General features: G+C 45.9%; 1 protein-coding gene across 2 annotated transcripts in view; it reads right to left on the bottom strand.

Annotated features, from left to right (window-relative positions):
• Positions 1-23,736, bottom strand: part of LOC126354223 (protein gooseberry-like) — a 183,016-nt gene that overhangs the window by 112,431 nt on the left and 46,849 nt on the right. For both annotated transcript variants that reach the window (XM_050003707.1, XM_050003706.1), the window contains exons 2-3: positions 22,007-22,310; positions 16,185-16,291 (exon numbers count right to left, since the gene is read on the bottom strand). In XM_050003707.1, the coding sequence (XP_049859664.1) occupies positions 16,185-16,291; positions 22,007-22,310 (411 nt within the window). The remainder of the gene's footprint in view (positions 1-16,184; positions 16,292-22,006; positions 22,311-23,736) is intronic.

The following is a 23,736-nucleotide window of genomic DNA, read 5'->3' as shown; positions in this document are numbered from 1 at the left end:
GTTCTAGGCGCTTCAGTCTGGAACCGAGTGACCACTACGGTCGCAGGTTCGAATCCGGCCTCGGGCATGGATGTGTGTGATGTCCTTAGGATAGCTGGGTTTAAGTAATTCTAAGTTCTAGGGGACCGATGACCTCAGAAGTTAAGTCCCATAGTGCTCAGAGCCATTCGAACCATTTTGAACCAGAGAAACAACCGGGCAAGTTAGCTGCGTAGAGTAGGTATAGGCAATGAAAGAAAAAAAATCGTAGCACCAAAAAGAGAGATGGCATCTCGGGAATACGTTTGTCTAGGTACCATATTCAGGTGCTTAACAATGCAAGATCACAGGTTGATGGAAGCGCGAAAGAACTCATTGCAAATGCGGTACATTAATAACGGGTGAAGTCGCTAAAATGTTGAATGCAAGCGTGCAAACGAGCAAGCATTCTTCTGTACAGGTGCCGGATGACAGTTTGTGGGATGGAGTTCTATGCCTGTTGCACTTGGTCAGGCTTTTTTAAAAAAAAAAAGTGGATCTGTGCACTATGGGACAACATCTGTGGTCATCAGTCCCCTATAACTTAGAAGTACTTAAACCTAACTAACCTAAGGACATCACACACATCCATGCCCGAGGCAGGATTCGAACCTGCGACCGTAGCGGTCGCTCGGTTCCAGACTGTAGCTCCTAGAACCAAAAAGTGGTTGCAACTGAAAGAAGGAATATTCTACCTGGACCAAACACGTCACCTGAAAACTAAGCTTACAGCTTCTCCTGTGTAAACGGAATCGCGGACAGGATACGGGGCCGCGTGGTGTGTCTTACTAGCTGCAAGAAAGTAAACAACTTGCCTATCGATGGCGCATGCTGTAGGCGCAGTGTTGTAGGCTCACTGGTGTTCCTGATCTACATAAACGACTTAGGAGACTACCTGAGCAGCCCTCTTCGATTGTTTGCAGATTACGCATTTACCGTTTCAGAAAGTCGTCAGATGATCAAAGAAAATTGCAAAACGAATTAGACAAGACATCTATGTGGTGTGAAAAGTGGTACTTGACTCTAAATAGTGAAAAGTGTGAGTCATCCGCATGAGCACTAAAAGAAATCCGCTAAATTTTGGCTACAGTATAAAGCACGGAACTCTAAATACTGTAAATTCAACTAAATCAATTAAATACTTACGGATTATAATTACCAATAACTTAAACTGGGATATCACATAGATAATGTTGTGGGTAAAGCAAACCAAAGACTGCGAGTTATTGGCAGAACTCATAGAAAATGCTGGACGTCTACTAAAGAGACTGTTTACACTACGCTTGTGCACCCTCTTACGGGATACTGGAGGACATCAGAAAAGTTCAGAGAAGGGCAGCTCGTCTTGTATTATCGCGAAATAGCCAAGAGAACGTCATGAATGTGATGAGCGCGAATTTGGCTGGCAGTCATTAAAGCAAAGGCGATTTTCGTTGCGGCAGGATCTTCTCACGAAATTTCAATCACCAACCTTGTGCTCAGAGTGTGAAAATATTATGTTGGCGTCCACTTGTATAGAGGGGAACGTTCATCATAATAAAATAAGAAAAATCAGAGCTCATAAGAAACAATTTAAGTGTTTGTTTTCCCCTCTAGCTGCTGGTTAGCGGAACGTTAGAGAAATAGCTTGAAAGTGGTTCGATGAATCCTCTGCCAGAGTAATTGCAGAGTAATCGAGTGGGTGTAGGCGTAGGTGATTAGAACTCGTCAATACTGGAACTCATAAGAAATTTTCGAAATGTCCTCCTCATGTTTCTAAACACGTGTGTATTCATGGAATCATGGACTGACGCACCCTTCCAAAAACTCTACGACGGTTTCGAATGGTTTTGCAGCCTTCCATGACACGTCGATGAAGAGTTTCTGCATGGTAGGTGCTCCGCAGAGACAAGGTCTGATGTAGGGGGAACGTGCAAGCCACGTAACTGGTTCCCCTGTTCCTATACATCTGTCATTGTAAAGTGACTGGTCGCTGTATCAATGCAAAACATTCGATATTGTAGCCACAGTTACTTGTTCAACGTACATAATGGATAAAATGAAAGGAAGAAACTGCTACTACACTTGCGAGACGTGTGTAAAGAGAAGCTCGCCAAGCAAGATGGAAGAGAGCGGAGTGGTTGGCGTGCAATTAAAACCCGTTGCGCCGCCCCGCTGCCCGCCAGGAACAAAAGCTGAGGCTTTCCGCTGGCCACGCCCTCGGCCGCAGCGATTGGACGCGCTAATTGGCTGACAGCCCTAACGAGGCGCGCCGGCTAGCGCCACGTTGTTCCGTGCGAGGCGCTGCGTCTGTCTCAGCGCGAACGGCCAAGCCGTGCGTCGGGGGCCACGGAACAGGCGTCCACTCGTGGCTGGGATGCAGTTTGCTTTCCTGAGCCTCCCAGACCTTTCCAGCGCGCATCTCGCATCTGTTCTCTGTTCGCTGTACACCAGCACAGTGGTTCTCAACCCAGGCGTCCATTGAAATCTTTTGAGTGGGTGGAAATAAAGGGTGCTCGATTAAGATTTATTCATAATTCTATTTTAGAAACTGAATCATTACTTTGTTAGACAAATTTTTGTTATGTTATTATTATGAGCCATTTCAACAGCTCTTTAAACGAAGACTGTCTCAACAATGTGATCCTTCAAATGCCAGCAGCATAATTCACAACGAAATATGTTGTGTCAAACGGGCAGAATATTTTGGCGAAGTACCGCTTACCATCATAGTTGCGCTGACGAACTGATTGCCTAGGAGCCGGCTGAGGGCTTATATCTGCAACGGACGTTCCGAAAGGAAGTATCGTCATTGTTTTTCATTCGGAATTTTTTTTTTGTAAAATATGGCCTCCATGGCATCATGAACTGTATATAAAACTGTATATAAAGCTTGCACTATTTTTCGACATAGTCGCCACTGACATTGAGACATTTGTCATAACATGTAATCATATTGAAGAAACCACTTAGGTAAAACTCGGTTACACTGCGGTGCAAGGAACTGTTCCACACCATTCTGCATCTCGGCACTGGTTTGGAGGTGACTTACCGAGAGTGCGATTTTCTATGCAAGAAACAGGTGGAGCTAACTATTTGTAGTATCGTTCCGAGAACCGATCGCGGTCCTCTGGTTTGGAGCCGAGTGGAAGGCTTAAACCAGAGGCTCAGACGATTCTGCGGAGAGCTGGGGTGCAAATTTCTCGACCTCCGCTATCGGGTGGAGAAATGTAGGGTCCCCCTGAATAGGTCAGGCGTGCACTACACGCCGGAAGCGGCTACGAGGGTAGCGGAGTACGTGTGGAGTGCACATGGGGTTTTTTTAGGTTAGAGAATTCCCTCCCTAGGCCCGACAAGACGCCTCCTGAGACGCGGCACGGCAGGAGTAGGCAAAATGCAACAAGGAATAACAATATTAATGTGCTAATAGTAAACTGCAGAAGCGTCTATAGAAAGGTCCCAGAACTGCTCTCATTAATAAACGGTCACAACGCCCATATAGTACTAGGAACAGAAAGTTGGCTGAAACCAGACGTAAACAGTAATGAAATCCTAAACTCTGATTGGAATGTATACCGCAGAGATAGGCTGGACAGTGAAGGGGGAGGCGTGTTTATAGCGATAAGAAGTGCAATAGTATCGAAGGAAATTGACGGAGATTCGAATTGTGAAATGATTTGGGTGAAGGTCACGGTTAAAGCAGGCTCAGACATGGTAATTGGATGTCTCTATAGGCCCCCGGGCTCAGCAGCTGTGGTGGCTCAGCACCTGAAGAATAATTTGGAAAATATTTCGAGTAGATTTCCCCACCATGTTATAGTTCTGGGTGGAGATTTTAATTTGCCGGATATAGACTGGGAGACTCAAACGTTCATAACGGGTGGCAGGGACAAAGAATCCAGTGAAATATTTTTAAGTGCTTTATCTGAAAACTACCTTGAGCAGTTAAACAGAAAACCGACTCGTGGCGATAATATATTAGACCTTCTGGTGACAAACAGACCCGAACTATTTGAATCAGTTAATGCAGAACAGGGAATCAGCGATCATAAAGCGGTTACTGCGTCGATGATTTCAGCCGTAAATAGAAATATTAAAAAAGGTAGGAAGATTCTTCTGTTTAGCAAAAGTGACAAAAAGCAGATTACAGAGTACCTGACGGCTCAACACAAAAGTTTTGTCTCAAGTGCAGATAGTGTTGAGGATCAGTGGACAAAGTTCAAAACCATGGTACAATATGCGTTAGATGAGTATGTGCCAAGCAAGATCGTAAGAGATGGAAAAGAGCCACCGTGGTACAACAACCGAGTTAGAAAACTGCTGCGGAAGCAAAGGGAACTTCACAGCAAACATAAACATAGCCAAAGCCTTGCAGACAAACAAAAATTACGCGAAGCGAAATGTAGTGTGAGGAGGGCTATGCGAGAGGCTTTCAATGAATTCGAAAGTAACGTTCTATGTACTGACTTGGCAGAAAATCCTAAGAAATTTTGGTCCTATGTCAAAGCGGTAGGTGGATCAAAACAAAATGTCCAGACACTCTGTGACCAAAATGGTACTGAAACAGAGGATGACAGACTAAAGGCCGAATTACTAAATGTCTTCTTCCAAAGCTGTTTCACAGAGGAAGACTGCACTGTGCTTCCTTCTCTAGATTGTCGCACAGTTGACAAAATGGTAGATATCGAAGTAGACGACAGAGGGATAGAGAAACAATTAAAATCGCTCAAAAGAGGAAAGGCCGCTGGTCCTGATGGGATACCAGTTCGATTTTACACAGAGTACGCGAAGGAACTTGCCCCCCTTCTTGCAGCGGTGTACCGTAGGTCTCTAGAAGAGCGAAGCGTTCCAAAGGATTGGAAAAGGGCACAGGTCATCCCCGTTCTCAAGAAGGGACGTCGAACAGATGTGCAGAACTATAGACCTATATCTCTAACGTCGATCAGTTGTAGAATTTTGGAACACGTATTATGTTCGAGTATAATGTCTTTTCTGGAGACTAGAAATCTACTCTGTAGGAATCAGCATGGGTTTCGAAAAAGACGATCGTGTGAAACCCAGCTCGCGCTATTCGTCCACGAGACTCAGAGGGCCTTAGACACGGGTTCACAGGTAGATGCCGTGTTTCTTGACTTCCGCAAGGCGTTTGACACAGTTCCCCATAGTCGTTTAATGAACAAAGTAAGAGCATACGGACTATCAGATCAATTGTGTGATTGGATTGAGGAGTTCCTAGATAACAGAACGCAGCACGTCATTCTCAATGGAGAGAAGTCTTCCGAAGTAAGAGTGATTTCAGGTGTGCCGCAGGGGAGTGTCATAGGACCGTTGCTATTCACAATATACATAAATGACCTGGTGGATGACATCGGAAGTTCACTGAGGCTTTTTGCAGATGATGCTGTGGTGTATCGAGAGGTTGCAACAATGGAAAATTGTACTGAAATGCAGGAGGATCTGCAGCGAATTGACGCATGGTGCACGGAATGGCAATTGAATCTCAATGTAGCGAAGTGTAATGTGATGCGAATACATAGAAAGATAGGTCCCTTATCATTTAGCTACAAAATAGCAGGTCAGCAACTGGAAGCAGTTAATTCCATAAATTATCTGGGAGTACGCATTAGGAGTGATTTAAAATGGAATGATCATATAAAGTTGATCGTCGGTAAAGCAGATGCCAGACTGAGATTCATTGGAAGAATCCTAAGGAAATGCAATCCGACAACAAAGGAAGTAGGTTACAGTACGCTTGTTCGCCCAATGCTTGAATACTGCTCAGCAGTGTGGGATCCGCACCAGGTAGGGTTGATAGAAGAGATAGAGAAGATCCAACGGAGAGCAGCGCGCTTCGTTACAGGATCATTTAGTAATTGCGAAAGCGTTACGGAGATGATAGATAAACTCCAGTGGAAGACTCTGCAGGAGAGACGCTCAGTAGCTCGGTACGGGCTTTTGTTGAAGTTTCGAGAACATACCTTCACCGAAGAGTCAAGCAGTATATTGCTCCCTCCTACGTATATCTCGCGAAGAGACCATGAGGATAAAATCAGAGAGATTAGAGCCCACACAGAAGCATACCGACAATCCTTCTTTCCACGTACAATACGAGACTGGAATAGAAGGGAGAACCGATAGAGGTACTCAGGGTACCCTCCGCCACACACCGTCAGGTGGCTTGCGGAGTACGGATGTAGATGTAGATGTAGATGTAGATGAAGTCCGATGGGGCAAGCTGTAGGCCGGATGATGCCATCTCTTCCACCCGAAGCGACGAATCTGATCCTGTGTGAATCTTGCTGTGTGTGGTTTTGTGTTGTCCAAGAGGACAGCACCTTCACTCAAGAGCCCTAGTCTCTTCCGCCGAACACGTGATCTGACTTGTCACAGTAGCATGCCACACTGATGATCCCTTGCTGGAGGAAATCGAGGAGAATCACACCTCTTCCGTCCCAGAACACTGTGACCATAGCCTTTCCTGCGGAACGTGATACTTTGAATTTGCTTCCACGGTTGAGATGAACTGAGATGCTTCCACGTCAATGAGACGGCTTTGGATTCTGGAGTAAAGTGGTGCACCAATGTCTCATCTACTGTGATGATCCTACACGGGAACTCATTTCCCTCTCAACGTACCACATCAAGTGATCGAGGCTGACTCCTGTTCATGCACTCTTGTGATTTGTGGTCAGGTTTCTCGGGACCCATCTTGCGGACACATTTCGATAACTAAACACATTGTGCAGGTGGTGGGCCCGAGCATGGCCAATACGCAGTGAGGACACCACGTCTGCGCCGCTAAGCGTCTGTCAGCTAACACCACGTCTTGTACTCTAACGATGTTATTTTCATTCTTCTGTGGCGAGGGACGCCCACTTCGACCTTCATCCTCCACACACTGCCTTCCTCTCCTGATCGTGGAACACCAGTGTCCAAACATTTGACGAGGCATGACCTCTTCACCATACGTGGCCTGTAGGCTTTAAAGGATTACTGACACACTAGTCCCACGTGCCCATTTATACAACATTACAGCACGCCCTTCCATTGGCGACCAGGTTGTCAGTACGCGGCCGTCTGCCATCGTGATGTGTAATCTAATAAACTGCGGCACGCCGGTCTGCTGCTGCTCTCTCTTCTTTAGTGCTCTGCACATGCGTCATTCCTGTTCTGTTGACGCCCCTTCTACCGTTAAAGCAACGGGTTTGGATCCATATGGCCTTAGTTCATGTCACCTGGTATGCCATATTCTCTTCAAAAAAAACAATGATACAACTTACTTTCTGAAAGATTTTCTCTTGAGATGCGTGAGAAAATTTTTCAGAAAGTTCCGACCTGGCTGGGAATTGAACCCAGGACCCTTCGGTTTGCAATCCAGCACCCCGACCGCGCAGCGACCGAGGCGGACAGATGACTACCTGAGGCAAGGGTATGAACACTTGCTCGGTAGAAGATATATGTTTGATAGTGACAAAGATGAGCAAGTGCTCATAGCTCTTAAGGTGTTCACTATTGATCCCACGTTTACGAGACTTTTGCTTCGAATGATCTTTCCTAATATTGATCATTCCTCCTGGAACTCCCTTATAACATTTTCATCTTTTTCCTTCACGTCAGTTTGAAATCGTAAGCTTTGGGAAGCGCTTTTTTATTTTCTTTATTGAGCGACTGGAACAGGTAGCGGATTCTGAAATCCACGGCAGTGCAGTTAATGAGATTTCGGAATCCTCATTTGCTTTTTCGGACAAGAACGTAATGGCACTGCGTATAATCACACGTGGCTGATTGTGAAGAATTTTCCTTGCACCTATGGAGAGCGAAGATTTCGGTTGCATACTATGTAGTACAGAGATAAAACGACAACGCTCGATATGCGACAGCTGAGGCGGTCGATCCTTGAGACCAAACGATGGAATGGGCTACTGCTCACGACGAGAATTCGTCTATGGTACTGTCGCATCGCTTTGTGTGAGCACTACATTTTTTTAGCCATTGGTGAAAGACAAACACTGAAAATACAGCCCAATGAGTTAGTTCTTTTGCCGTCTTACAAGCCAGAAAAGAAGAGAATTACAAACTGATTTTACACCATCGCCATTAATATGTGTGTAAATGTATAAGGTCTAATGACCACCTGTCAAAATCCAGAAAAACCAACTTCTGCAGCGCGGACGTGCAGGAACAGAGTCAGTGAAGTTGTAGAAGGTACCGACAGGGATGTGGAGACAAGCCGAGTCCAGCGCCGCGAGCAGCTGCGCTAAGTTTCACGGCTGAGGATCCATGGCGCGAAGAAATGGTTCAAATGGCTCTGAGCACTATGGGACTTAACTTCTGAGGTCATCGGTCCCCCAGAACTTAGAACTACTTAAACCTAACTAACCAAAGGACAACACACACATCCATGCCCAAGGCAAGATTCGAACCTGCGACAGTAGCGGTCGGACGGTTCCAGACTGTAGCGCCTAGAGCGGCTCGGCCACCCGGCTGGAATGGCGCGAACAGCCTGATCCTTTGGTGGTCCCACATATTCTAGATTGGACGTGAATCCGGGGAATCGCAAGGAGGTTTCGGGGAGTTGGTGGCCAGGGGAGTAGCTGTGTGATACGCTGCATTGTATTGCTAGGTGCTGTCTGTGGAAAAACTAACTGCGTGTAGGGGAGGACCTGGACCCCAAGGTTAGATGCCTACCTGTGTTGATCCATTGTGTCTTCCATATTAACGAGGTCGCCCAGGGAATGCCAGGAAAATATTCCCCAGACTATAACGCTCCCCTTTCCGGCATGGACGACTCCGTCGATTGTTGCAGGACCGTACACGTCAAAGACCATCTGTCCGGTAGAGGATGAAACGTGGTTCGTCTGAAAAGCTACCTGTCGCCACTCAGTGGACGTCCAGTCACTGTGGCTAGCCCCTTGGCTCATCTGGTCAGTTGCTCAACAGTTGCACGTTTATTCGCCCGTACACATCACCGGAGCCGTCGTTCACATGTGTCATCTAAGTCTATAGTGCGCCACAATTGTCCCGGTGCCAGTTTTGGACAGCGCCATTTTGCCATGCGCGGTATACTTCAACCACGGAGGCACGCGAACGGTTTATAAATTTAGCCGTTTCGGAAATGCTTCAACCCTTGGCCCCCCCATGATCATCATTTTTGGACGTCAGATAAATCGTTCAGTTTCCGCATTACGACAATGACTGCACTGTTTTCTACGTCACCCCCCCCCCCCCCCCCTCCCCCGACTGTGAGTGGTTATTACACGCAGACGTCGAACACAGGCGGTGGTCACATCAATGTGACTGACGGTGTATTTTCGGTGGGTGACGCACGAGTGTAACGAGGAGTGCTGTTCGAGCACTGCGCGGAGCCCGACGCCTGGCGTCCCGGCGCCGGCGCCGGCGCCGTCACGGATGCACACGCTGCCAGCCGAGCGCATAGCGCGCTGCCGCGCGCCATTACGGCGAGACCCGCAGCTGTCGTCCACCGACAACTGCTTCACGTCTATGTTTACACACACTTCGTGTAGCCCGACCGCAACCGTAGCACCCGAACAACAGGCACCAGTAAGATACGCGAGGTCGGTTGAAGCAGTAGGTAAGGTAATAAGCCCCCTGCGAAAAAAACGTATCTTTAGGAAATCAAAACCTTACAAAGAAGACGATGTAAATATCCCAGAATGCGAACCAAGAACAACTGCCACACTGAAGCGCCAAAGAAACTGGTTTGGGCACTCGTGTCCAAATACAGAGACATGTAAACGTACAGAATACGGCACTGCGATCGCCAACGCCTATATAAAACAACAAGTGTCTGGCGCAGTTGTTAGAGCGGTTACTGCTGCTACATTGGCAGGTTATCAAGATCTAAGTTGACGTGATGTTATAGTCGGCGCACGAGCAATGGGACACAGCATCTCCCAGGTAGCAATAAAACTGGGCATTTTCCCGTAGGACCATTTCACGAGTGTACCGTGAATATCAGGAATCAGGTAAAGCATCAAATCTCCGACATCACTGCGCCCGGAAAAACATTTTTCAAGAATGGAACCAGCGACGACTGAAGAGAATCGTTCAGCATGACCGAAGTGCAATCCTTCCCCAAATTGCTGCAAATTTCAGTGCTGGTCCATCAGCAAGTGTCAGCTTGCCAATCCTTCAACGAAACATCATCACCTCGAGGACTGCACGACACAAGGCTTTACTCCTCGCCTGTGCCCGTCAATACCGACACTGGACGGTTGATGATTGGAAACATGTTGCCTTGTCGGACGGGTCTCGTTTCAAATTATATACAGCGGATGGACTTGTACGGCTGTGGAGAGAACCTCATGAAACCATGGACCCTGAATGTCAGCAGGAGACTGTTCAAGCTGCTGAAGGCTATGTGGTGGTGTGGTGCGTGCGCCGTTGGAGTGATATGTGAGACCTTATATGTCTAGATACGACCCTGACACGTGACACGTACGTATGCATCCTGTCTGATCACCTGCATCCATTCATATTCATCGTTCATTCCGACAGACTTGAGCTATTCCAGCAAGACAATGCGACACTACACACGTCCAGAATTGCTATAGTATGGCTCCAGGAACACTCTTCTGAGTTTAAACACTTCCACTGACAGCCAAACTCTGCAATAATGAACATTATTGAGCGTATCTGGGATGCCTTGTAACATGCTGTTCAGAAGAGATCTCCACCCCCTCGTACTCTTACGGATTTACGGAAAGTCCTGCAGGATTCACGGTGTCAATTCCCTCTAGCACTACTGCTGACATTAATCAAATCCATGCCACGTTGTGTTGCTGCACTTCTGCTTGCCCGCGAGGGCCGTACAGGATACTAGGAAGATGTACCTGTTCATTTGCTCTTCAACTATAACAGCAACAAATAACTATTCTCGGTGTAGCAAAGCAGCTGAAATCACTGAATAAAGGCAAGGCCTCCGGTCATGACTGGATGCTAGTCATATTCCTCTCAGAGAATGCTGATACAATAGCTCCAAATTTAGCAGTCATATACAGCCAATCGCTCTTTGAAAAATCGATACCTCAACACTGGAAAGTTGCACTGGTCACCAGTACCCAAAAAGAAAATAGGAGTAATCCGTTGAATTATGGACTCATATTGCTACGTCGATTTGCAGTTGGAGTTTGGAACATACGCCGTGTTCGAACATTATGAGTTATCTCAAAGAAACGGTTATTGACAAACAGCCAACACAGATCAAGAAAACATCTTTCCTGTGAATCACAACTAGCCTTTATTCTCATGTGGCAATAAGTGTTGTCCACAAGGGATGTCAAACTGATTCCATATTTTTAGATTTCAAGAAGGGTTTTGGCACCATATCTCACGAACAACTTCTAATCAAATTGTTTGCCTATGGAACATCGTCTCAGTTGTACCATCGGATTCGTGATTTCATGTCACAAAGGTCACAGTTCGTAGTAGCTTTACAGAAAGTCATCGAGTAAAACAGAAGTAATGTCTGGCGTTCCCCAAGGAAGTGTTATAGGCCCTGTGGTATTACTGATCTACATAAACGTTTTAGGAGGCAAACTGAGTAGACATCTTCAATTGTTTGTAGACTATGCTGTCATTTACCGTCTTATAAGGTCAGCAATGATCAAAACAAATTGCAAAACAATTTAGACAAGGTATGCATATGATGCAAAAAGTGGCAAACGACTCTAAATAACGAGTATTAAAGAGAATCCGCTAAATTTAGGTTACAAGATAAATAACACCAATCTAATTGCTTCAAACTCTACTAAATACTTAGGGATTACAATTACGAATATATTAAGTTAATGAGTAGAGCAAACCAAAGACTGCGTTTTATTGACAGAACACTTAAAAAATGTGACAGCTCTATTAAAGAGATTACCTATACTACGCTTGTCCCCTCTTCTAGAGTATTGCTGCACGGTGTCGGATCTGCATCATATAGGATAGATGCAGAACATCGAAAAGATCAAAGAAGAGCAGCTCCTTTGTGCTATTGCGAGTAGGGGAGAGAGCGCCACGGGTAAGATATGAAATCGTTAAATCATTGCGCCAGGACCTTCTTATGAAACTTCTCCTCGGAGTGTGAAAATATTTTGTAGTTTCCCATGTACACAGGATGAATGATCATCATAATAAAATAAAGGAAATCAGAGTTCGCACGGAAATATTTAAGTGATAGTTTTTCACGCGCGATGTTGGAGAATGGAGCGGAAGCGAAATAGCTTGAAGGTGATTCGCTGCGCTATCTCCCCGGCACTTTGAAGTGAATTGCAGAGTAACCATGTAGATGTAGTAATACTACACGTTGACGTACAACACAGGCGGTGGTCACATTAATGTAACTGACCGTGTATTTTCGGTGGTCATGGATCCCGAAAATATCCATTAGGTAATTTTGTAAAATGGAACTCCAGACTTAATTCATTGTCCTACTAAACTCTACAGTATCAGATGGCACTTAAGGCAAGTTCCAGAAGACTCATGGCGTGACATCATTGATAAACTACTGAAGAAATGGAACTGACCGAATGTACAGATTGGAGAGGTATTGATCTTCTCTCGGTGGTACGCAAAGCATCCGCCTCGTTCTTCTAAAGCCGTTACAAGAAGCACCAGAAAAGAACAGGCTGGATTTCGAAGCGGCAGACCCTGCTCTGAACAAATAAAAAGTGGAAATGTATGTACTCCGATTATAATACAGCATACGGTATTGCTGTACACAATACGGGTTCCTGTAATAGATATTTATATTTTTTCACATTTAACGTTTTCTTAAACACAATAAAGGGGCTATGCTCTAACCACGATAAACACCCCCATATCGTAACAACACCATCTTCGTACTTCACTATTGGCACTAAACATGATGGCAGGTAACGTTTCAGGCGTTCGCCAAACCCAAAAGCCTTTCATTGGAACTGCCACATGGACTGCGTGATTCATCAGTCCAAATCACTCTTTTTCAGTCATCCACTACACGTGTCTTAACAGTGACAGCTACAATGTGTGGCTTTTGCGGAGCTGCCCGACTATTGTACCCTATGCTTTTGATCTGGCTATGCATAGTTGTTGAGCTAGATGGACTGCTGGTAGCACTTCGTAACTCACGAGTGATCCCTTACGCGAATCTAATGCGATATTTTAGAACCACCCTCTGCAACAATAGACTTGATGAAGTCTGTCTGAACTTGGTGTAGCTGTTGTTGTTCCTTCGCGTTTCCATTTTACAGTCACATCACAAAAATCGCCTTAGACAGCTTTAGCAGGGTTGCAATGTCCCTGATGGATCTGTTTGCAGAGGTGACATGCAATGACTAATGCATGTTCGAGGTCAGCGAGCTCTCCTGACCAACTCACCCTTCTGTTACTAAATCTACATCTACATCTACATTTATACTCCGCAAGCCACGCAACGGTGTGTGGCGGAGGGCACTTTACGTGCCACTGTCATTGCCTCCCTTTTCTGTTACAGTCGCGTATGGTTCGCGGGAAGAACGACTGTCTGAAAGCATCCGTGCCCGCTCGAATTTCTCTTATTTTATATTCGTGATCTCCTCGGGAGGTATAAGTAGGGGGAAGCAATATATTCGATACCTCATCCAGAAACGCACCCTCTCGAAACATGGCGAGAAACCTACACCGCGATGCAGAGCGCCTCTCTTGCAGAGTATGCCACTTGAGTTTGCTAAACATCTCCGTAACGCTATCACGGTTACCAAATAACCCTGTGACGAAACGCGCCGCTCTTCTTTGGATCCTCTCTATCTCCTCCGTCAACCCGATCTGGTACGGATCCCACACTGATGAGCAATACTCAAGTATAGGTCGAACGAATGTTTTGTAAGCCACCTCCTTCGTTGATGGACTACATTTTCTAAGAACTCTCCCACTGAATCTCAACCTGGTACCCGCCTTGCCAACAATTAATTTTATATGATCATTCCACTTCAAATCGTTCCGCACGCATACTCCCAGATATTTTACAGAAGTAACTGCTACTTCTCTACTGACAAGACAATCGTTTTTCCTTTATTCTTATTTCATTCCCCTTGCTCCGCACAGGCAGGGGAAGGGGGGGGGGGGGACGAGGCTGTCAGCTGTGCAGTGTTCCACTCTTCAGTCAAGAGCATTCTTAAAACCGCGTAAGGACTGTTTCTCGTTTTTGGATTTGAAAAATTAAAGACGAACAGCTAAATAAGTGAATAACATATACAATTTAAAAACACTTGGTGAGATTATTCTATGAAAAACTCAGCAATTTCACTTAAAATCGGTACCTGCCTTGGGTGAGAAGTATTGAAGGGGAAGAGAAAATATTTAGTAGGGTTGAGGGGGGTTAGAAATAAGATAGGAATCTCTTAGGCAGACCGCTTATAAAACACTAAGAAGACCTATTCTTGAGTATTGATCGAACGTTGGGATCCCTATCAGGTCGGATTGAGGGAGGACATGAAGCAAATTCAGAGGCGGGCTGCTAGATTTGTTACTGGTAGGTTTGATCATCACGCGAGTGTTACGGAAATGCTTCAGGAAGTCGGGTGGGAGTCTCTGGAGGAAAGGAGGCGTTCTTTTCGTGAATCACTACTGAGGAAATTTAGAGAACCAGCATTTGAGGCTGACTGCAGTACAATTTTACTGCCGCCAACTTACATTTCGCGGAAAGACCTCAAAGATAAGAGAGATTAGGGCTCGTACAGAGGCACATAGGCAGTCATTTTCCCTCGTTCTGTTTGGGAGTGGAACAGGGAAAGAAGATGCTAGTTGTGGTACGAGATACCCTCCGCCACCACCGTTCGGTGGATTGCGGGGTATGTATGTGGATGTAGATGTAGATGTTATTTGTAGGAGCTGACGTAAACAATGGGAATACAGAGTGTGGGAGAGACAGAGGGTGAGGAGAGGTGTAGTATGTGGGTAGGGTAGTAGTTAAAGAGGAAAGGAGTGGGGATGAAAGGAGAGGGTAAAGAAGAGAGAACCTCTGATGTGGAGTGGGATAGGTGGGGAGGGGGGGGGGGGGGGGGTTAAAGTTGATAGAAGGGATAAATACCGGGGTAGACCTCATTTGTCTGGCAGAGGGAGTTGGTTGAAATAGCTTTGAGATAGGGTATGGAGTGTGTAGGTGTAGGGACTGTCGGATGTGTTCCTAAAGACGTGGCAGGCACGCCAGGGTGGTATAAGAGATGCAGAAGTATACGATGTGGATGAGGTGTAGTGGGAATTTAATGAGATGGTAGAGGACCCATGTGGGGGAAGGTAAACGGATGCTGAATGCGAGATGGAATGCATGGCGTTGGAAGATTTCGAGGGACTTACATAACTGTGGTGCGGCAGAGGCTCATGCAACGTATGTATAGCAGAGGACGTGTCAGACCAGCATGTTGCACGTGTGGAGCATAGTTCGGGGGTGTAATACCCAAGTTCGGAGTGTTAGTGGTTTTAGTATATGGCGGGTTTGTTGGATGGTCATTAGGTGAGGCTTCCATGTTAGTTGCCAGTTGATGGTAAGCCCACAATATTTTAATGTGTTAGTTATTTGAATAGGACGATCGTAAATGGTAACGTAGAAGTGATGGAGGCGCAAGGTGCAGGTTGTTCATTGCCTGGATTTTGGAGGGATTGATCTTGTGGAACCATTGGATACACCAGGAGGTAAAATGATTGAGGTGGATTTGGAGGGATCGTTGGGGTTTCTGGAGCGTAGGCTAGAGGGCGAGAAGAGCGGTGTCATCAGCAAACTGATGGAGGTGAGCGGGACGGGGTGGTTTGACCATATCAGCTATGTAGAGGAGATAAAAGGACAAGACAAGACTTCTCGCCTCCATTTATATTGCCGTCTTCTCGTGACATGCCGTGGTCAATTCTAGATAGGGATTTCCGGATACTTTTGACCAGGTAGTAAAGAAAAAAGTGTATATGGATATAACAGCACGCTTTGCAGCCTGTAGTACGATCCTTGCGGCTTCTCCTGTTCATGAGATGAGCCTTTTTATCTTTAATTGAGGTAATAATTAATACGAAGGTGTTTGATCTTGCAAATTAAAACACAGTAAATGTGATAAGTAAGTAGCCCACAAACTGCAAGTAGCGTTCTAAGAGCGTGTGCTCCGGAATGGCGGATGTGGCGAGACAGGCCAGCCCTGGCTCTCGGCTGCAGTTGAGTGCTGGCAGCACGCACTCACCGTCGGGCAGCTTGCCGTCGTCGTGTCCGTCGCGGCCCCTCAGCAGCCGCGAGATGGCGCTCACCGAGGGCGCCGTGCTGCGGTCGCACAGCCCGTCCTTGATCAGCCTGCAACACACGCCACACTCACCATCCTGCCGCCTACCTCCTCTGTGACAATTCTTCTCTTACAGAAATGTAATCAATGACATAACAACTTCACAGGTAACCGCATTTTTGCCAATCTGATTCATACTTTTAAACTTAAGAGTTGCTGAATACAAGCGTTGGAATAAACGTACTGAAACATTTGTTCCAACGCATGTAATCAGCAAACCAAACAAAGACGTCCACAACCATTTAAAACTTATTCCGAAATAATAATGTTGTTATAATATACATTCTTTGCTCTTCGAGATAATGTTTCTATCTTACTAGACTACTGGCCATTAAAACTGCTACACAACGAAGATGACGTGCTACAGACGCGAAATTTAACAGACTGGAAGAAGATGCTGTGATATGCAAATAATTAGCTTTTCAGAGCATTCACACAAGGTTGGAGCCGATGGCTACTCCTACAACGTGCTGACACGAGGGAAGTTTCCTGCCGATTTCTCATACGCAAACAGCAGTTGACCGGCGTTGCCTAGTGAAATGTTGTTGTGAAGCCTCGTGTAAGGAGGAGAAATGCGTACCATCACGTTTCCGACTTTGATAAAGGTCGGATTGTAGCCTATCGCGATTGGGGTTTATCGTATCGCGACATTGCTGCTCGCGTTGGTCGGGATCCAATGATTGTTAGCAGAATATCGAATTGGTGGGTTCAGGAGGGTAATACGGAACGCCGTGCTGGATCCCAACGGCCTCGTATCACTAGGAGTCGAGATGACAGGCATCCTATCCGCACTGCTGTAACGGATCGTGCAGCCACCTCTCGATCCCTGAGCCAACAGATGTGGACGTTTTCAAGACAACAACCATCTGGACGAACAGTTCGACGACGTTTGCAGCAACATGGACTACCAGCTCGGAGACCATGATGATGGTCGCATCCATGTTTGGCGACATCGCTGTCAACGCACATTGGAAGCGTGTATTCGTCGTCGCCATACTGGCGTATCACCCGTCGTGGTGGTATGGGGTGCCATTGGTTACACGTCTCGGTCACCTCTTGTTCGCACTGACGGCACTTTGAACAGTGGACGTTAGATTTCAGATGTATTACGACTCGTGACTCGACCCTTCATTCGATCCCTGCGAAACCATATATTTCACCAGGATAACACACTACTGCGTGTTGCAGGTTCTGTACGGGCCTTTCTGGATACAGAAAATGTTCGACTTCTGCCCTGGCCAGCACATTTTTCAGATCTCTCCCCAATTGAAAACGTCTTGTCAACGGTGACCGTGCAACTGGCTCGTCACAATACGCCAGTTGCCACTCTTTATGAACTGTGGTATCGTGTTGAAACTGCATGGGCAGCGGTACCTGTACACACCATCCAAGCCCTGTTTGACCCAATGCCCAGTCGTATCAAGACCGTTATTACTGCCAGAGGTGGTTGTTCTGGGCACTGATTTCTCAGGACCTATGCACCCAAATTGCATGAAAATGTAATCACATGTCAGTTATAGTATAATATAATTGTCCAATGAATACCCGTTTATCATCTGCATTTCTACTTGGTGTAGCAATTTTGATGGCCAGTAGTGTACATGTTCTTTGCACCTAGTAATTTGCGGACAGCGTCTTTGTTTTCAACATGTGACAGTTTACATGTGGTGTGCTACGACAGAGACAGGAGCCTGTGACCATGTGACCACTGAAGATATTCTGTTTTAGTTCTTTTATTGTCACGTTTAAAGCTATTTTTACTTTTTAGTCAAAAACCTCCCCACAAACATGTTCTGAAATAATGATTTTGTTTATCCATTAGACAGTGGCACACATTATTGAGTCGTTCTTACACATCTAAATCCATCTGATGATGGAGGTTCCAATCTTCGAAACTCGTTGTGAATATAAATAAACACTGGATAGTAACAGTAAACTTGTTGTTACACCTTAAATAAAGATTTATTTCATCAGCTGCTCATGGTGGTTTTATACAAATTTTTGCAAGGTGTGGGCTACCACCTGCACAAAATACTTGTAAGCATAACTCTGGCAAAATGGAGCATTTGCAACATTTTTTACCACTCTTGTGAAAAAATAATAAGACCGATGGCGGTGTGAAGTGATGACATGGAAAAATAATCTAAAATCAACTGTAGACGTAGCAAACGCAGTCACCAGTCGCCGAGGACACAGCGACTCTTGTGATTAATGCTGAGGTAAAACCGCGACAGATTGCGCACAATTTGATGTATAATTTCCCGATTTCGCTAGTCAGAAGGGAGTATCACCGTATAATCGTTGCTCTAGTGTTCGTTTTTGACTGTGGTACTGTGTGGCACTTTTAACCTCTTAACGTGTTGCCACGATGATGATACTTAATCAAATTTGCTCACTCTGCCGCTGTTCTATCTGAATATTAAACTGTAAACAGATTTCATTCCTTTTCCTACCTAACATAGCATTCTTCGTCTTCGTCGGTGTTTGTCCTGCAGTGTAGCGGTGCTTGCTCACTTGGCTCTCTGTCTCGACTTGGAGAGATCTTGTACTTGGTCGGAGTGGAGGTCCGCCATCTTGAGGTTTTTATGGAGGGTCACTTGGTCATGAAGTGTCAAACTAGATATCCAATGAAACCTTTTGCTTCCACTGCATTAAGTCGTTCCTGGTTTCTTACGCTGTGGGCCAACATTCTGCTTCGTACAAGGCAACTGGGCGGATTGCACAGTGGTATATTTTCGTCTTAAGTCGGTTTGGAATCACAAAGCACACTAGCGAGCCATTTAACGCCATACATAGCTAGGCGCTATTTATGATTTCAGAAACGAGTGACCTTCAGCAGTGATTTTTGAGTTAAAGCATTTGATGATGTTTGTCTTTGGCAAATCTTTACAGTCGACATTGGTCGTGTCCATAATATTTATATTTCTTGACAGGTATTCAAATTTCTTTATACTGGTCGTAGTCCACAACAACCTCTGATTATCTATTTTACGGTGTCTGGGTTAGAAAGTGTCTTATTTGTTCGCGGTTAACTGGTTGAAGAGTTTCTTTTAACACACTCTATGTTATTTCGGCGTCGGTAATAGGTGGAAAATTGATTTTTTTTTTATTTTTTACCGCCTCCGTTTTATCTGCTCTGGGCTTTTTCGTACTTCTTTTTTTCGAGTCGTTATTTTGATGTGCATTCGAACTACGAATGACTGGTGTTCCGGAGACACTGTTTCATATGGGCTGACCTTTTGCATCTTTAAATAGCTAATGTTTACGCTTTCACGGAAGAAGGAAGTCAGTCACCGGGTGTTGCTGCGACTGTGGTAGGTCCAAAGATGCAAGGCTCGCTTCTTGAAAATCTTGTTTATGATAACAGGATCGTGAGATTCCACAGTATTCGTTATTACACCTGCGCCATTTCCGCCGTGGCATTGACAGCCGACTGAATTAGATCCAACAACATGGCCGTTGATTATAGTTTTGAGACAACCAGTTTGCTGAGTATAGCTTCAGACAAACACGCATTTTCTGTGCAACTGTGACGCACTATCACTGAATCGGATTACTTCAGCAACAGAATCCTGAAACTTCTCTCCAATGAAGTTTCCAACATCGTTAGTGTTTTTGGGCTGCTGTCGTATATTATTTTGCAGTTGTCACCGATGTCACGTGATTTGGAGCCACTTAAACTTGTCTCTTCCACCATGAAGATGTCAATTGTCCGTCTTGCTAGAGCATCAGCTAGTCCTTGATGATCCAACATTCAGCTGCAATGCCACACTCGGGAAGAATAGCGGACTATTATTGTCAAGTCTGGATTAAAGTCATCACTTGCCTGAAAAGCTTTTGAGGCTATCAAGGATATTTCTATGTAAAGTGATTAATAATTACTGCAGTATACTTGTGATTTTATGTGAGTTTCCTGGGCGGACGAAAAATAGAAAATAGACAGTTATGATGACACGGTATAGGACTATTGTCCGTAAGCTTTGCGGGTCGTGGTTCCTATAAATTAAAAGTTGGTAGTTTTCCTTAAGATGCCGGTTTTCGTTGTAAGGGGGGCCCACGGTGCCTGGTTTGAATGGTTCTTCACGAAAGGGTACAACAGAGGGATGCCAAAGGAGCGTTCCTGACCGTTAGAGGAAGGCAGGGCTAGCCAACCTAACTTAACTACGTAGTTTGTCCAGAAATGTACAAATGAGCACAGCTGGGTTGGCTATGAAAAGCAGAACCCTCCGCGCAGTCGGAAGTTTACTTATTGAACCCCCCGTGTACAAATATTTTTCCCTGGTGTGGAAAATATGAACAAATACAGACTGAGAGTACATGTTGTTGTTGTTGTGGTCTTCAGTACAGAGACTGGTTTGATGCAGCTCTCCATGCTACTGTATCCTGTGCATGCTTCTTCATCTACCAGTACCTACTGCAGCCAACATCCTTCTGAATCTGTTTAGTGTATTCATCTCTTGGTCTCCCTCTACAATTTTTACCCTCCACACTGCCCTCCAGTATCAAATTGGCGATCCCTTGACGCCTCAGAACGTGTCCTACCAACCGATCCCTTCTTCTAGTCAAGTTGTGCCACAAACTCCTCTTCTCCCCAATTCTATTCTATTCAGTACCTCCTCATTAGTTATGTGATGTACTCATCTAAACTTCAGCATTCTTCTGTAGCACATCATTTCGAAAGCTTCAATTCTCTTCTTGTCTAAACTATTTATCGTCCAGTTTCACTTCCATACATGGCTACACTGTTAACAAATTTCTCTTCTTCAGGAAAGCTTTCCTTGCCATTTCCAGTGTACATTTTGTATCCTCTCTACTTCGACCACCATCAGTTATTTTGCTCCCCAAACAGCAAGAGTCATTTACTATTTTAAGCGTCTCATTTCCTAATCTAATTCCCTCAGCATCATTTAATTCGACTACATTCTATTATCCTCGTTTCGCTTTGGTTGATGTTCATCTTGTATCCTCCTTTCAAGACACTATCCATTCCGTTCAACTGCTCTTCCAAGTCCTTTGCTGTCTCTGAAAGAGTTACAATGTCATCGGCAAACCTCAAAGTTTTTATTTCTTCTCCTTGGATTTTATTACCTTCTCCGAACTTTTCTTTTGTTTCCTTTACTTCTTGCTCAATATACGGATTTAATAGCATCGGGGAAAGGCTACAACCCTGTCTCACTCCGTTCCCAACCACTGCTTCCCTTTCATGTCTCTCGACTCTTATAACTGCCATGTGGTTTCTGTACAAATTGTAAATAGCCTTTCGCTCCCTGTATTTTACCCCTGCCACCTTCAGAATTTTAATCATACAGTAAAGCTGCACGCCCTCGGGAAAAATTAGAGCTGTAGTTTCCCCCTTGCTTTCAACCGTTCGCAGTACCAGCACAGCAAGGCTGTTTTGGTTAGTGTTACAAGGCCAGATCAGTCAATCATCCAGACTGTTGCCCCTGCAACTACTGAAAAGGCTGCTGCCCCTCTTCAGGAACCACACATTTGTCTGGCCTCTCTACAGGTACCCCTCCGTTGGGCTTGCACTAACGGTACGGCTATCTGTATCGTTGAGGCACGCAAGCCTCCCACCAACGGCAAGGTCCATGGTTGATGGGGAGAACATACTCAACCGAATATGATAAAGCAAAACCACAAAGTTATATGAGGGAGGGATTGCTTGACACATTTGAACCATACCAGAGGCGGTACGAGTTGATATGTAATGCAAGTGGACTCACCTGTCTCGGATTTCCCAGCTGAAGATGCCGGGGTTCTCGCGGCGGTAGTGCTCGATGCGCGCCTCCACCTCCGGGGTGGCGACGCGCGGCTTGGAGCCGCCGATGACGCCGGGCCGGATAGAGCCGGTCTCCTGATATCGGTTGAGGATCTTGGAGACGCAGCCGTGCGACACGCGCAGCTGCCGCGAGATGACGCACGGCCGCACGCCCGCCGCCGCCATCTCGACGATCTTCAGCCGGATGTGATTGGGCAGCGGCCGCCCGTTGATGAAGACGCCGCCCAGCTGGTTCACGCGGCCCTGGCCTGTCGACACAGACGACGACAGCAACGTCAAGAATCTGCAGCACAGGTAACTAAAGGCGAAGTAAGGCTATCGTCTGCACGAAGACTGGTACCGAGCGAGGTCTTGCAGTGGTTGGCACACTGGACTCGCATTCGGTAGGACGACGGTTCAATCCCGCGTCTGGCCATCCTGATTTAGGTTTTCCGTGATTTTCCTAAATCACTCCAGGCAAATGCCGGGATGGTTCCTTTGAAAGGGTTCGGCCGACTTCCTTCCTCGTCCTACCCTAATCCGATGAGACCGATGACCTCGCTATTTGGTCTCTTCCCCCCAGACAACCCAACCAACGAAGAATGGTTTATGACTAAGGTTAAGCATTTAATACACCTCTGAGATGTTGACGAGATCTGGACCCGGCGACATGTAAGGTAACAGCCCCCCCCCCCCCCCCGTGAGATAATGTGGAATACGCTCTAAGAAGAGGGGGAAGGAAAGAAACGGATTACCATGAAGGAACTATCCGAATGGGATCGATAGCTTTTCAGAAAAAATGGATGACTTACACAAGAGAAGGAACTTCACAAACTGAGCAATTCAGTAACGCGTTGGTCCACACCTCTGTCCATGATGCAAGCAGTTATTTGGCTTGTCATTGATTGAATGAGTTGTTGGATATGCTCATGAGGGAAACTGTGCCAAATTCTGTCCTCCAACTGGCGCGTTAGATCGTTAACAAATGGCTCTGAGCACTATGGGACTTAATTGCTTGGATCATCAGTCCCCTAGAACTCAGAACTACTTGAACCTAACTAACCTAAGGACATCATACACATCCATGCCCGAGGAAGGATTCGAACCTGCGACAGTAGCGGTCGAGCGGTTCCAGACTGTAGTACCTAGAACCGAGATCGTTAAAATCCGCCGGCCGTGGTGGCCAGGTGGCTCTAGGCTCTTCACTCCGGAACCGCACTGCTGCTACGGTCGCAGGTTCGAATCCTGCCTCGACCATGGATGTGTGTGATGTCCTTAGGTTAGTTAGGTTTAAGTAGTTCTAGGGGACTGATGACCTGAGAAGTTAAGTCCCATAGTGCTCAGAGCCATTTGAACCATTTCGTTAAAATCCCGAGCTGACTAGAGGGTCCTCCTCGCATTGCTCCAGTCGTTCTCAGTTGATTATAGAATCGCCTACCTTGCAGGCCAAGGCAGGGTTTGGCAACCAGTACAAACGTTCGCCGTGTGCGGGCTGGCATTATTTTGCTGAAATGAAATCTCAGGATAGATTGATGTGAAGGGAACATAACGGTGCATAGAATATCGTCACTGTACCCCTCTGCTGTGCTGTAAGGCATCTTGCTATCAAATGAAATGGTACCCCAGACTATCACTCTTAATTGTCCCGCCATGTGGCGAGTGACAGTCCAGGGCTTCTCTAGGTACGTCTTCGGC

The sequence above is a fragment of the Schistocerca gregaria genome, chromosome 3 (genome assembly GCF_023897955.1).
Source record: "Schistocerca gregaria isolate iqSchGreg1 chromosome 3, iqSchGreg1.2, whole genome shotgun sequence".
Lineage (NCBI taxonomy): Eukaryota > Metazoa > Arthropoda > Insecta > Orthoptera > Acrididae > Schistocerca > Schistocerca gregaria.
The sequence above is the reverse complement of the archived record's forward strand: the minus strand, read 5'-3'. Positions and strand labels throughout refer to the sequence as shown.